We start from the raw sequence: 16523 nt of genomic DNA, 5'->3' as shown, positions 1-16523 counted from the left end.
AAAGACGCGGTACGGCGCATCGACACAAAACTGCGTCTATAGCAAATTTAAGTTCCTTTTAAATCCGTTCAATGTCACTAACGGTATGCGTCAACCATGTGTGTGGGTTATTGACCTATGTCAAGCGTCAAAATATAGCTGTCGCGTTACATTGTTTGAAACAATAGACGCGGTGTCTAGACACTCTCCCCGCCACACGGCACAGACGCCGTACAGCGCGCGCGCTTTTGTTTGCAGTTTGGCTTCAGGTAGTGCGTGTCTAACCATCGCTGAGTCGGTTTCCTTCGTCGTGTTTTCTGTTTATATGGTTTTCATTTATTTGTTAAAAGTATTGATATCTTAGTTTTAGTATTCATTTAGTATTTTAGTGTCATTTTAGTGTTTAGTGTCACCTATTTAGTGTTCATTATTAGTGATAAATAACATGTCTCGTAACATTGACGATCCTGAGTATAGTGACTTTGTTAGTCATCTTATGAACGCAACCTTATCTAGTACTTATGGAGACATTGTTTCAAGTGATGAAGAGAACATTGAAGATAATACAGACAAAACCACAATAACTACTACGCCTTCCTTCCCAATTGGAACATTACCTTCAACTTCGACCGCTAATGTGCGTATTCGTACTGTTATCTCGAAAAAAAGAAAACGTAAACAAACTGTGTCAAACAAAAGACAAACAAAGACCGCACGAACTGTTCCCACCCCCAGCAAATGGAGAAATGTGACTGCCAGCGACCCCGGGCCAAGTAAGACGATTCCTATCTATAATATGAATCAAGGTACAAATTTACCATCATTTTTTGACAAAACTACTCAGCCTATTGAATATTTTTTTTCTCTTTTTCAATAACGAAATAAGAGATTACATTTGTAATGAAACAAACTTGAATGCTAACGAAAAAAAAAATAAAAACCAATTTCCTAAATCACGGATTAGACAATGGAAAGACATTAATGACACTGATCTCAAAGCCTTTTTAGGGACTGTAATCAATATGGGCTTGATAACAATGCCTACCGTTGAATCTTATTTCAGCACAAAATGGGAAACAAGTATATACCTTTTTTTTCACAAATATTTTCCCAAAGAGATTTCCTAAATATTTTTTGGAATCTACACTTTAACCATGACGAAACACCCCGTAGAATTTCTGAGAGACCAAAAGGGTTCCTTATAAGTCCCCTAATAGACCATATAAAACAAATGTGCAAACTTTTTTACACCCCTGGTAGCAATTTGTCAATGTATGAAAGTGCAGTGGCCTATAAGGGAAAGGTTGGATTCAAGGTATATAATCCCCTAAAGCCTAATAAGTTTGGCATGAAAGTTTTTGTTGCATCAGATTCGGAAAATGGATATATATGTGATTTCATTCCTTACTTTGGAAAAAAGGAGCTTATTCCAAATTCTCCGCTCTTGAAGGTGACACAGGTCGTAAAAAAACTCACCGAGTCAGTTGTATTGAAAGATTTGTCAAATCCAACAACTGGAACACATATTTATACGGATCGTTACTATACCAGCCCTGAACTTGCCGTAGAACTTTTGAAGCTGAATTGCCATCTGACCGGAACAGTAATGACAAATCGTATCGACATGCCACCAAACTTGAAGACCAGGACTAAACAGCTGGAAAAAGGAGATATTTTGTCAGAGAGAGACAATAATATTCTTGTCCTTTCCTGGCGAGATAAGAGAGTAGTTACAATGCTATCAACTAAATGGAAAGGGGATATACAACACATGACTGATGTCCCAAGTAAATGGCCTCATCTTGCACCTACACCTAAACCAAATGTTATATTGGATTACATCAAACGTATGGGTGGCGTCGATAGAAGTGATCATTTTATTTCTACATATCAGTTTTTAAGGAGAACAAAAAAATGGTACAGAAAGTTCTTTTTTTGGCTTTTAGAAGTAGCGATGATAAATTCTTATCTTCTTTATAAAATGATGCAGATAAAGTTTATGACAAAACCACTCACGCACCTACAGTTCCGGAGAAGTCTAGTTCGAGATCTTGTTGAGGACCGAGTTAGAAATACACCATCAAGAAAGAGGAAAGGTAGACCATCAGAAGGACCTCTCCTTGAAAGACTCAATGGAAAACATTTCCTAAAGAAGAGGGATAAAAAGAAATCACGCTGCGTTGTGTGCTCAAAGAGAGGCCTACAGCGCGAGACCTGCTACTCCTGCAAGACATGCACAGGAGAACCAGCCCTACATCCAGAGGATTGTTTCGAGGACTACCATTCAAAAGAACACTATTAGGTTAGTTGTATATTTACAATCATGCATTTCTTTTTTATATTTATCACAAGTGTAATTTATATAATTGTCTGGTAATGTTTATAGTTTAGCTAATAAAATTTTGTGTGCCTTTTATTTTGACTTTATTTATATCTACAATTTAATGTCCCATAAATATATGTACGTACAAGATAATTTTAAAATTTTTACTTTTTTATACTTACCATAATTATAGAAAGTAAAAATAAAAATGAACTTTACACATTTAAAATTTTTTTTTAAATATTGTGCCGTTTGCTGGAAGTCGTGAAAAGATATACTGACGTTATAAGGGTTAACACAAGAACCATGTTTAAGAATTAAACTCCCATTCTGAGAACAGAATATTGGAGATGGTTACCCAAATACATAGTCCCTTATTTATACAATCAGTTACCCAATTGGATTGAAAATATAATTTATTTTTCTACTTATAAAAAAGCTTTATTCGTGTGGCTGACTGATACTGAGCATTGAACCATTGGGTAAATCTCATACATGTGGGCACTGTTGTCCGTAAGTTATTGATAAGTCGCCCATCACATAAAACTAATACACAAATGTTACACAATAAAATTAGAGACTTTTCCGTTATTAAATCACTAGCATTTCGAATAGCATGCATTACACTCACAGGTTAAACAACTATACATATTAGACACAGGCAAAAACTACTGCATATATTAATTTTAAAAACTGAGTATGAATCAATACCTGTTGTACCGTGTACAAAAGCTGGATTCTCATTAACTATATGCTCCACTGCCCACCACTTAACACTAGACTAATTAGGCACTTCCAAGCCATAATAATTGTCACTCGCACAATCAATAGTTGATCATGCATAATAAATGAGGACTAGTGATAAGGTAAATCAGGGCTTGAATAATTCTTTCAACTGATCAAATCATTTAATAATTCACCTCTAAAACATTCTAACTCATTAAAAATAGAATAATTGATACCAATTATACATAGTTATTGCATGTATGGTGATAATGCGTGGTGGATACATGTTGGTAATTGTATAGTAATTTTTTAAGGTAACTTTTAGTCCATGTTTAGCATAAAACCACTATTTATTTAGATTTTCATTAGTGCCTACTGGGAATGAATGAGCAAACGAACATGGTGTTGAATCAAGCTCTGCTGTGACAACGCGAATATGCCTCTAAAGTTTTGGATTAAAACTAATGTTAATTATGATTTATTATTAAATAAATATGTAATTAAAATAAACTGTTATGGTTTTTTTAATACCTATAAAATCAATCTTTACCAACCGAGAAATCCTCACAGTGGTGGCTCTCTATATATTTGAAACCATAAAGCATGTAGATGAAATATACCCTATAAGAAACCATGATCTACACCACTATAACACTCGTCATGACTCCAAGCTGATCCTTCCAGTACATCGAACTACTCTCTGGGAGAAAAAACCTTCTTATGCAGGCTGTAAACTGAGGAACCACCTACCGGACTGCCTGAGAGACCTGACTGGCAATAAGCTGCACCAGGAGCTAAAGAAGTGGCTGATCAAAAGACCGGTCTACTCATTAAGGAATTTTTTGAAAATACTGAAAAATAACATGCACTTTTTATGAATTTATGACACCATTGTAATTCTCAACGAATGTGCAATAAAGAAATTGTATTGTATTGTATTGTAATCTTCCCTGTAAAGGGACTTTTTGGCCCCCCTGTATAGCTGAGTATAGTGTCCTGGGTAAAAACTGTTGCGTAATTATAACCTTAATACTGAGGATTTAATGTAACAGAGACCAATACATTAAGAATTAAAAGCTATTGAATTTTTTAATAAAAACTATATAGACTATGGCAAAATTGTCTTTACATTGTAACAATTATGATACAGATGTATTATACCCAATTGCTCACAATTAGATTTGAACATTATCATTAAAAATATGGTTTACCAACGTTAAAGAAACTCCTTATTTACGAAACCCCCTTGATAGCATGTGTATCTCTTAAACTGGTACTGAATAGTTATAGTGTTTCATTTACTCATTTGTTACAAATTTAAAAATTTTGAAACATGTATTAAATTATTGAAACCAATTCAGTTTTAATCCTAAATTACTCTTCCTAAATTATATATTTAAGAAACAGTACTATTTTGTAAATTTAAAGATAATTCATTCCAAGAAAGAGATGTTCTTGATCGGAATACTAGATTTCAAAATACTTCTAGGTTTACAAAACTTCCTGAACGTATAGCCTACACAATGCACCTGCTGCATCAAAATGGATGCATTTATGGATCAATATTGACTTTCTATTCCCTGGAATTGGTAATAAGATATATGCATTCATTTACATTGTATACCGTTATTTAAAAAAAGTATCAACAAGTCATCTTTAAAATCGCAATATACCATTAGACCACATGGGCAAAAATTTGACTTTGTTATATACAGTTAAGTTTAAATAAAACATGTATGTAATTATATTATTTATTATTAATATTGTTACATTTTGTATTGCCTAAGCAAATAAAAATTATTATTATTATTATTATATATTCAAACAACCATCCTGGTAACTGGACAGAGAATTACTGCAGCAATTTAAAAAAAAAACAGTGTTACATTGAACACTTTGGGTAGCTCTAAGTGATACTTAACACAAGTATCTTTCTAATTGTATTTAATTCCAGTAAAAAAACCCTTAATTTAAAACTTCAAAACCTAGCAAAAGGAATCTATTGAAGCCTAAAATAAGTATATTTTACCAAACTATTAAACTGCACTATATCTCTTTTATTCAAACAAAATAGTAAAGTTTTCGTTGACATTCAAGTTTCCAAAACCAGTGGTGGAGATATTGCGTTTGGGACAAACATCACCAGAGTCTGTTATCCTTGAGCTGCACAGCTGTGATGAGATAGGATATGGATGTATAGCCACCTTGATGTGAGAATTTACTACCAAACTATTAAACTGCAACATGTCTATTTTACTCAAACAAGGTAGTGAAGTTTTCGTTGATAGTCGAGTTTCCATAATCAGTGGCTGAGATATTGTGTATGGGGCCAACATCACCAGAGAGTCGGATATCCTTGAGCTGTACAGCGATGATGAGATAGGATAGGGACGTCATGGCCACCTTCGTGATGAGGGGACGGTTCAGGGAGAAGATGCCTCCAACAGAGAAATGGACATAGTTGTTGAGAGCCAAGCGGGAGAAGAGACCGACCTCTTCCCAGAGCTGAACAGGAGTGTCAGGCTGCAGCAGGTGGTGAGCGAGCAACACAGTCCGGTTGGCTTCCTTGGCACAGGCATGGCACAGTAGGCACTGGGCAACAAACACCCCTATTTCAACCAACAAAACGATGGACGTCTCAACCTGGTTGTTGGATCCACCCTCTGAAATAGCCCTCAAGTACTCGTACATGCGAAGAACTGTCAGGGTGAGTCTCGTCGTGACACTTAGCAAATTGTAGAAGCAGAAGTGAGAGTTGATGTCCCAAACGATGACGTGTAGGTGAGTGTGTAGACGGAACACAGAGTTGATTCTAGCACTCGTGGTTTGCAAGGGCGTGGTAGCCACATCAGGACCCATTTTTTCCAGTCGTATGTTGAGTGCAGAGAACTTACTGGCCAGCAAATTTACAAAGACCATATGCTGGAGGACTGGGCAAGCGAACATGAAATGAACAACCATTTTTGATACACTTGTGAAAATGATGCCATATCCCACATTGAAGCCTATGACTTTCATCACAAAAAACAGACCAAGAGCGGAGCACATGATTTTCTGCATTCGAGTTGTGTCGGTTTTCAGCTCATTGTCAACACTCACCAAGTCAGCCAATATGGACTTGTAGCTTTCTCGGGAGAGATAACTGTGGATTATGATGCCCACTGGAGTCAACACACGGACGACTGCAGTGATGTACATCAGGTTGTGATTTGTGGAATCGAAGTTATCATTCCTCATCAGACACATGTGTACACCTGTCGGGATGATCATTAAAAGAGCTAAACCAGCAAAGTATTTATCATTTGGTGTACAAGCTGGAAAAATCCCGATTCCTCTTAAAAGCCAGCGTAATGGCTTGTAAAACATTGTCAAAATGTTTAGCCTATCTACTACAAAATGATGTTTCTGTTACAAGGACTGTCTGCATTATGTCCAACAGTATAGGTCAGCTATTTCATTAATAAAGTAAACTCTTATTGTTTGCAACAGTGTCGCTTAAAGTGATATTTGTCACTTAACGTGGTCTTATTACTTTATGGCACTTTACTTGACATTTTTCATCACAAAACACAATAAAATTTCTTATAGAATAACTGACATGAGACATATGAGAACATTAGTTTTAGAGAAAAAATAATTATTAACTTATGAAGTCATGTTAAATTTATTTATTTCTCTCCATTAATTATCTAGCTACAATGAGGTAATAATTTGCTTATTTAATTTACAAAATGTACTACTTAAATTTTCAGCTGCTATTTTTATCGAGTTAAGATTCCCCCAAAAAATTTAACTTCTTTATGAATAGAGTAACATGTTATTAACAGTGGGAAAATACAGAGTTCAATACATCCAATTCAACCATCCGGGTCATTTTTCATCCAGGTGTGTTTATGATTGACATGAGCGCTGGCAAGAGTTGCACTTGGCAGTAGATTGAATTCATCACATGTTATATTCATTTCATCCATACAAAATTATTGTTATATGGAGTATGGTCATTTTTTACCCATCTCTTCACATTGGAATATTATTATTCCTACACATTACTGAAATTAAAAACTGTACTTTATAATGACAATAGAATTTACACAACAACTTTGTGAAGGAAAAAAACAGAAAGAAATGGGAAATAGTAATTCTCACACAATTCAGTGTGGGTTGGGTGGACAGACTACCTTACTGCAGCTGTTGTGGTCATATAGTTCAACCTCTAAAAAATGTATAAAGATGCTCCAGAAAACTCTTTTGGTAATTACTCTGAGCAACCGAGGTGAGGTATAAACTCTGAGATGACCTAACCCTGTGCTGCATGGTCATGAACAACGAGAATACAATTTTATTGGTTTTGACATTATATTTTTTAGTGAGAGCCATGCTCAATCACTGATTAGCTCTGTACTAGGCTACTCTGTAAAAAATTTATAGGTAGACAAGTTTTAAAGTCAGCCACAAACTAACTAGTAGAGCTACAATAACGGCAGTTACATTCAAAATTTAGTTTCTATATTTCTGTATTTAGAAATATAAAGCTATAAAGGTTTAAAAAATATACGCCCAAAATGACTTTAAAGGGCTCCATAACCAGACCAATGCCAATTTTTTAAACCGCCTGTTCAATATAAGTTAAAATGGTAATTTAATAACAACTTTTTTCATATAATTATAAAATTGCATATTCAAAAACAGTACACTTGTACATATTTGCATAAAAACTTGATCTTAATCAGATCACAAATGTCCAAGTTTTACTTTTCAAAATTTGAGTTTGGTTAATAAGCACCAAAAACAGGTAGGTACTCTGTTTTGTTGTCATTGACGTAAAAAGCGGAATTTATTGTTTGTAAATTATTTATATGTATAAATGCAGAAATTAATAAGCTAAATTTTAATGTAACTCCCATTATTGTGGCTCTATTAATTAGTTTCTGATTTACTTTAAAACTCTGGCATCTATAATTTTTGACCTGAGTGTATTTTCTATCCTTGTTTTTCATTATTTAAAGAGGATTGCTTTACGAGATACTTCACAGCTCGACTCCAGCCGCACAATTTTCTTTTAGAGCATATCTTGATCTTTGCATTTATTTATTATTTTTAAGGATGCTCTCAAAACCTGGTACCCACCCAAGTTCCTTTCCACCAGTTGTTTTAGAGTATTCCAGAAACACATAAAAGAAGCACTGGGGGAAATGCATGCAAGCCACCAACCTGGCACCTGGAACCTGTGCATGGAGTTCAACATGGATACATCACCTCCAATCATGAAGCTAAAATGCTCTAAAATCAGATTTAACATGGTCACGAGCCCCCACCAACTAGGACATGCAGAATTACACATCTGGGCAGCGCTCTGTGTTTCATCCGCAATTCAGGATCATAAAGGGAATTGAGTTTTATCTCATACCATAGTGTCAAAATTTATCTACGTACATCATTGTATACATGTATACCTCTACTATTTAGATTCTGGTTAACTTTAAAACTCTGGCATATATATATATACTTTTTGATCTGAGAGTATTTTTCGTACCTTGTATTTGATTCTTCTCTTTTTGATTATTTAAAGAGCGTTGCTGTACAAGATACTTCACAAGGTAATAAAAATTAAGAACAATAGAGTTTGAGAACAATATTCTTCAGACCACATTTGGATAGTCTTCTACGGCTTTCACAAAAATGTATACTTCACGATACTCGTATGTACTCTGATATTCTAAAAATCTTAAACTACTTGCCAAAAAATATATCCAATAATTATTATATAATTAAACATGCATCTTAATTTTGTATCCAGAAAAACTCATCAAATCATGAGAATTTGATTGAATATCAAATGAATATGCCGAATATGAAAGAAATGGGAGGTTATCAAAAGGATTAAACATATTTCATAAGTTTTTTCTGAGATAATACTTTTGTTATCTTAACACACTTAAAACCAACTGTAAGACATGCAAACAAATGACAAATCAGCCTCATAAAACCATAAATACAGACCCTCAAAAGTGGTGACTCAGTAAGTCTCATTATCTAGTTGTCTGGCAGTGATATAACTGCTATTTATCTGTCTGACAGTTGATTTTAAGTGTATCATGCTATAAAAAAAATCTAGGCAAAAATTGTCATTTCAAATTTTAAACCCTTTTGAGACTCTCCTATTTTGACACACACCAAAACCTGTGTGGCTTACAAAAAATTTCTTTCTTAAAAAAATGTTGTGTAACTTACACAGTGTAAATTAGCTCTTGGCTCCTATACTATAAAAATAAGCTGATATTATCAATGTTAGTGAATTAATAAGCCTCAGCGTCAGCTATGCCGACTTCGAATTGCACTGGTTTTTTATTAAAGTTCAAAGTACATGATTGGACCTCCCCGGGATTCAAACCCGTGATCTCTCGGTTACAGAGCTGAGTCTATAACCATTAGTCTACAGAGGAGGACGCCAGTAACTTACTTGCCTGACCAACACATGTGTTTTAGTAATCAGCTGTTTTAAACTAAATAAAAATACGCTCATAAAATTAACATTAGAACTTTGGCAGCCCGTGGAACAGAGCCCTATCATTAGATGTATTTCAAATCTATAAAGTCACATCCACAGAGTGTAACGGTTTCAACAGACACCAAATGGGAGTGTATAAAATAGTTTTAAATACCTAAAATCGTACACAAATTAATTAAGAAATTCTTTTAATAATATGGATTGATAGATAGATATATAAAATAAAACCTTAAATCAATTGTTTTCATATCCAAGATTATACAATGGACAAAAATGAGATGATAAATGTGTAGAAGCAGAGTGAGCAGGATCGATGACGATCAGGTTCACTGAGAAAGTAATTAATTCATAGCCTATTGACCGGGGAAGCTATGACCTAGCATTTCATACGAATTTGGAAATACTAAGATATTACTAATATAATAATTATAGTAATCAGTTAACAACACCAACTCTCAATGATCACATTACCTAATTAATTAATTATCAATTCAGAGATTACATGAGAGAACAAAATCAGTTACATCTCATTAAATGGCAATACAAAATTCACATTATACTCAATTTACAAAAATAGACAGCCTTGTTAATAAGTTGTCTAGAGGCTGATAGCAATATGGTTTTGACTCTTTAATACCCATAAAACAAATTAGTCTATATATACATCATAAAATATTGTTGGAACAGTTCTGTCACAATGTTATGAGTGGTGTTCAAGGGTAGAAAATAAAGGAGTGCTGTTACTTCCAAAACATTTTGGAAGCATTAACAAGGCACTAATCTAGATAGTGCTAAATCTTGGGTGTTAATTTAATAATTTTTAGAGATAAATGTTTATTCTTGAGTTTAATAAATAAGAAAATTGTAGTGAATTTATGTCTACATACCAGCTCTTGGCTAAAGAAATATAGGATTTTGAACGATGCAAACAACATAAACAGATATGAATGAAGAAAGAGATAAAAATCAAGAATGAGTGGTATGAAAGACTCCCCTGAAGTCACTAATCCCAATATTAAAACCTTCCTTAATACCTTCCAAAACTCCTTATCTCTCCTCACAGTTATAAAAGCTCCTGATGTGCACTTGAAGCTTGACAGAGATTTCTTCAAACCAATATCCATATTACACAAAAACAAAAATATTCACTTTTCCACTTGACAACCCACCATCCCAACAATACAAAATGGTCTCTTCCATTTAGTTTAGCCACCCATATCTAATGTATTTCTCCATTCCACTTGCTCTGGAAAAGTTCAATGATACAGTGGACATATTAGAAGCTATCCACCAACAACACTATTATGAAGTAAACACAACCAGCCCAATCCAGCACAAATTCCCATCCTAAAAAACAATCTAGAGAACCCCCCCCCCCCCCCGTCTCCCACTTGACATATTAAGTCATGTCAAAACTACTAATTAACATGTCTACCTTGTGATTCAGTAACCTTATTAAACAATCATTTCCAAAATAGATCAATATCAAATATAAAGTAAATTAAGTCTTGGGACATGTTCACTTTTTTCTTTCTTGAAAGAAAACAAAATACAATTAAACAACATGATGATGGCAATCACATTTGCTTCTGCAAACTTGCACTCAACAAAAATTCCACAACACAGGATGAATTTTTAATGGATATAACAGAAATTGTGGATATAAAGACTTACCGTCCGGCGACGCTCGTGGGTTGAATCTCTTGCACGAATATACCAAGCTCGCCTTCGTATTCACTCTTCAAACCAACAACACTAAATCCGAGACTGCCACCATCAGGTTTGGATAACTGTAACAAATTTCTACAAGTTAGTCACAACACATCAATTAAAAATATAAGAACAAAATATTTTGCTAAATTAAATTCACAGTAAGATTCACATAAAAATCAACTATCTTTACATGAACAAAATTAGTAATTGAAAATAACAGAATGGAAGATGGCTCCAGACTGTAAAAGTTAAAACATTAATAGTCACAATTCAAAAAATACAAGTATTAATTAATTATTTTTCAATTATGATTACATCCCATAATTCCAAATACAGCTCATAACCGTTACATATAATCAAAGAGAATTTCTATCCTACGAACTCTTGGAAATTTACCAGAAAATGCCTTCCTTGAAACAATCTAGCAGCACAGCTTAGCCTAAATGACCCTAAGGTGCATGACTTGATCCAGGTCATACATTTTGTTGTTTACTGATCGTACTAAAAAAAATGTATCAGCATAGTTCATTATTCCTTTGAATATGCTTAATACTTCAATAACACAGTGGAAAGTGGATCATTTAAACCTAGTAGTAGTATACTTTGGCCGTTCCTGGGACAACGCACCCGAGACCGGATCTGGGGACAAACCGTGTGAGAACGCGAATCTTCTGGGACAGAATTTTTAGAGAGCGACTAAGAGTGTGAGTATGGGTGGTCAGAACCGCGCCGCGCGCGAATCACCTACGCATGTCAATCGCTGTCCCCGCCACCGCGCAGACACCACGCGTTTTTTTATTTACCACAATTGTGAGTATGTATGTGTTTGTGATTTACTGATCAGATCTAAATAGACGATGTTGTTTACATGGTTGTTCTGGAGCAGTTGGTTTGTTTTGGTCTACAAGTGTGATTGTGATCTGTTGAATCTTTCGTAAACCGGCTCCGAAGAGGTATGTAGTGTTTTTTCTTGAGGTGATTGAGATATTTTGTAGCCGTGTGGTACATTAGGGGAAAAGGGAGTAGAGGATTGCTGTTCTCCAAATGTTTGTGAGATGTGAACATCATGATTGACAAAGACTGTTGTTGACAATATTGCAGTGTATTCTCGATGACATGCAACGGCTCTGAGATTCGGTGGATTCGATGCAATTACATTTTCATTGAGTTGAAGTAAGACGATTCTTTTTGTAAGTTTGTTGCATCTGATTTTTCAAAACCTAAGAGATCACTACCGGTTTTATCCAAGTAGTAATTTAATTGGAGAATTAATTGATATTTTGTCACCATCTTTGAAGATCTTAAAAATCGTTAGAATTTACACTAAGATTCAACGATTGTTATGTAATCTCTGAAACTCTTGTCAAGTTTTTCATATGGTCCAGTAACCATCATTGAAGTATCAGTGGTTTCGAATGAAATGTATTTCCAAGTCCAAAAATAGGACTTTTGCATGTTGATGCAACAAGTTGTATATGTTTGTTCTCAGAGTAAAATCCAAACAAGGGAAGCCATTATAATACTCCGCGGTTTTGGATCCAAGTGGATGGGGTGTTTAGATGGAGAGTCAGTACAGACTCAGTTCCAGTTAGTTTTGAGTAATGCATGGTTGCAGTTTTTTATATACTTATAATTCTTATACAAGTTTTAGATGAAGATACTTACCATCATGGAAGTCTTCAAAAACCTCTTTCCATATATTTTTTATTTCGTTGTTGAATTTTTTCTGCATGATGTATATATCTTGCCTTCTAATTCAACTCAATTGAACTTTGACAAACCACATCATATTAGGCTCCACTGCTTTGCTCTACTTGACCAATTCTCTGGTGGTTTTTTACAATAGGAAGCTGCCCCATATCTTTTTCACCATTTACGGTACTAGTGGGGGGACAATCTCGATCGCATTTATTTATTTTTCCGATTTTACCAAATGCGATTCCAATAATTTCTTGACTTTCGGATAAATCTTGGTGACGACTTTATAGATACATCCCACTTGCAAGCCCAATTATCTCGTCAGGAGATAAGGGTGTTGAATTGGGTTGAGTTTGTAATTGATCCTATTTCCCCCAATTTGTCGTCTCCAAATCTGTTGAAATAAAACCACAACGGTTTCCATGCATTTTTATTGTTTCTTATACTGACGAAGAATATGTTCCCAGTCCTCACCAGCTGAATCTTCGTCGTTAGAGAACCTCCAGGCACAGATGTCCACAGATAGGAGGATCATCAAACCCCCCTGAATACGCTCTGAGTTATAAACCAACCCTTTTGACCCCAAGTACCTGACTACTTTATTGGAGGATTGACATCGCCATATGAATCAAAATAGAATTTCTTTTCACCACGTTTCACATAACACGTCCAGTGAGTACCACCAGATGAAAGGTCACCAAGATTTACAATACCACGTTCGATATTTGTAGGTTTGTCTGGAAAAGTAAATTCTGTCGCATGAAAACACCCCTAAACTCATTAATGTTTATATATACCTGCTCGATTTGTTTCTATTTCACCAAGAGACAGCGGGAAGATCGTCTTTTTTTTATTCACAGAAAACAATGCATCAAGCTTCCGACCCATACGTACAATAGTCCGTTTTCAACCCTCTACCGTAGGATCTTTTTTCAATAATGGTGTCCAACTCCTCATCGACTAAACTCTTTAACCAAGGTATAAATTTTTCTCTCAGTAAAGGAGCCACCTTTCTTCTTTATTAATGGAGAGATGAAGCGTTTTACCTCCAGGAATCTGACGAATCCACCATTTCCATAATTTTCCTTCAAAATCCCTCCTTGTTTATTAGATAAGAGTTGTTTTAGTAACTTAGAAGCAATTGTAAACCTTTTTTGTTCTTAACAGCTCTAGAAACTGCTTTGTGTTGCTCTCCAGAAAAGAAGTATACGATCACTTCCGTGAGACAAGCTGTTCATTTGATAATCTGATTACTGTAGGTTTCCGTCTTTTGTACGCTGTACGAAGCTTACGTTTTTGTGCTTCGGATAGCCGAACTGTATAATTATGCTGACCTATTCCATTCTATACGCTTTCTTATATACAAAACACTGAACATGAACACAATAAATTGCCCGCCTACTAATGAAAAAAAACTTTACTTTTACTTTTTTGTTTTTTGTTGTTCTTTTTTATTTGTTTTTACAGGAATTTGATTATGTTTCGAGTAATGTTCATATGAGAAATGTGCCTCAGATACAACGAAAAACATATGCTGTGGTTGGCCGCTGCTCCCCTGTGGAGATGCAATAGCTTTTACAAATCTAATTCAATCTGAATGTCACTTCGAGATCTGTCTGTTGTTGGTTGATGTAGATGTGTGTCAATTAACAACCAAAGGTGAGGTTATCAAATAAATTCTTTCAGGTTTACTAACACGTTATTGTCTCCGGAAGTTTTATTTTCGGAAACCTCTAGGTACTGATCGTACATGATCCTGTATATACCATTAGTAATGTCAAAATTCTGCAATTCCTCGAAGGGTACCTTTCTCCATTAATTTTCACAGGACACATTTATTGATGTTGCAGCTGTCAAATCTACTAGGATCTTTTGCTCTGGGTGTTTGTTTGTTCTGTTTGTCTGAAGTGCGATTATAAAACAAATCTAGGATTGTACACCATTTCTGTAAAACACTTGTAATATCGAAGATCTGAACGATGAACCGAACACCCTCTTTTGTCGATGCATTGCCATTGAAAGAAGTTGTAGGGGGGGACTAAAGCATCCTTGTCACTCAGATGTTTCAAAACCATCAATATAAGGGCAGTCCGACCTCCATAAGAACATAATGTTAACTTGGGAAACCTATATCCTGTAATGGTTATAGATAGAGTCCTGATTTTTATTTTACTTATTAAATAGCTTATAATCTAGGTCTTATCATGAGGTTTTTAATTTGAAAAAAAAATTAAAAAGTTATAATTTTTTTTATAATTTATTGTTTTTAACTAACTTTTATTTTTTATAAGTTAAAAAATGTTTACTGTGCCTCATTGACAAGAAATTTTATAAATTCCCATGAGGGGAACTAGGCAATAGTAAGTAGAATACTGTATAAAACTTTGACTGGGGTAGGCCTAGTAGTTTTTGAGTTATAGGGCCCCAAAGTTAAAAAATAACAAGTTTCGGCAAAATCAAGAAAAAGCAAGAAGGTAGCATATTTTGGACTCATACCTTGGTTTTAATGATGGCCTGCACTGTAGGAAGGGTTGTCTGGATCCTCTGCTTCTTGATACAGAAATCCTCCAGCTTCCTTTTGGCTAAAGTCCTTGATTGCCTGATTTTTTTTTCAATGTCGGTAGCCGCTTTATCTGCTTTGCGAAATCGTGCGGTGTCGAGAGCGTTTTAAAGCTAACCGCATATTTCAGTCCCTGGTTCTAGCCAATGTGCTCTAAAAACTTTCACTTGGAGCTGTACCCATCCTTGAATGATAGGACTGCCTCATAGACACGAGCGCTAGACTAAGGAGCACCTAGTGTAAGTCAAAGGTGCGTTTAGGGAGCCGTCGAGCCCAATACATGACATTATTCATAGTACTCATCTTAGGATTTTGAGATTTTCCTTTGAGACATTTTCTGAGTAGTTCTTAGGCTGCACAAATAAAGATTTAATAAACTAGGTTTGATTGCTTTCATTTAGAACAGGTTGAGAGGTGAAAATGCTGGCTGAGTGGTCATATTTAGTTTTTTCTTTGGCGGCTTTGTTATACTTACACCATGTGTCTTCGGAGTGTCCTGTGGGCATAAAATATGTAAAGGGCGTATCGTTAGTAAGACTGAACATGACAGTACAACGCCCAAACTGCTCGCCTCATGGCTTCCACGCTGTGTGGTATTCCGGGCACCGGATGGCTAGTCATAGTATATTTGGATTTGTTGGATCGCCTTCCTGTTAGCCTACCTTTCCCAGAAAAAGAGATTTTTCCGTCAGAAAGCTTCAAGCTTTATTTTTATGATAAAGTCCCTTATTCTTGTCCCCATCCTCTTCTGGGACGTGTCCTACACATTCCAACTTTCTGAATGGACACATTCTGGGCCCATATGGTGCTTTATCTGCCACACACTGCTGCATAGCCATTGGAGTCGACCATATCTCCAAGGTACTCCACATAAGCGAACACACCGTATTTAGTCCACGGATCTTTTGAACATTGCAGTCGCACCTTCAGCTTCCATACCTCTCACTGCTACCTACATAATTTTGCCTTGCATATTTCTAAGTGTTGGTTGCTTGTTCTCTGAGGGCAGTTACAGT

At 35.4% G+C, this 16523-nt stretch overlaps 1 protein-coding gene across 1 annotated transcript in view; it reads right to left on the bottom strand.

The window, feature by feature from the left end:
• Nucleotides 1-16523, bottom strand: part of LOC124355097 (patj homolog) — a 261313-nt gene that overhangs the window by 217490 nt on the left and 27300 nt on the right. Inside the window, exon 6 of the mRNA XM_046806044.1 lies at nucleotides 11211-11326. Coding sequence (XP_046662000.1) covers nucleotides 11211-11326 — 116 coding nt within the window. The remainder of the gene's footprint in view (nucleotides 1-11210; nucleotides 11327-16523) is intronic.

Source organism: Homalodisca vitripennis, chromosome 2 (assembly GCF_021130785.1).
Source record: "Homalodisca vitripennis isolate AUS2020 chromosome 2, UT_GWSS_2.1, whole genome shotgun sequence".
In the NCBI taxonomy this organism is placed as follows: Eukaryota; Metazoa; Arthropoda; class Insecta; order Hemiptera; family Cicadellidae; genus Homalodisca; species Homalodisca vitripennis.
This window is presented reverse-complemented; position numbering and strand designations above follow the sequence as displayed.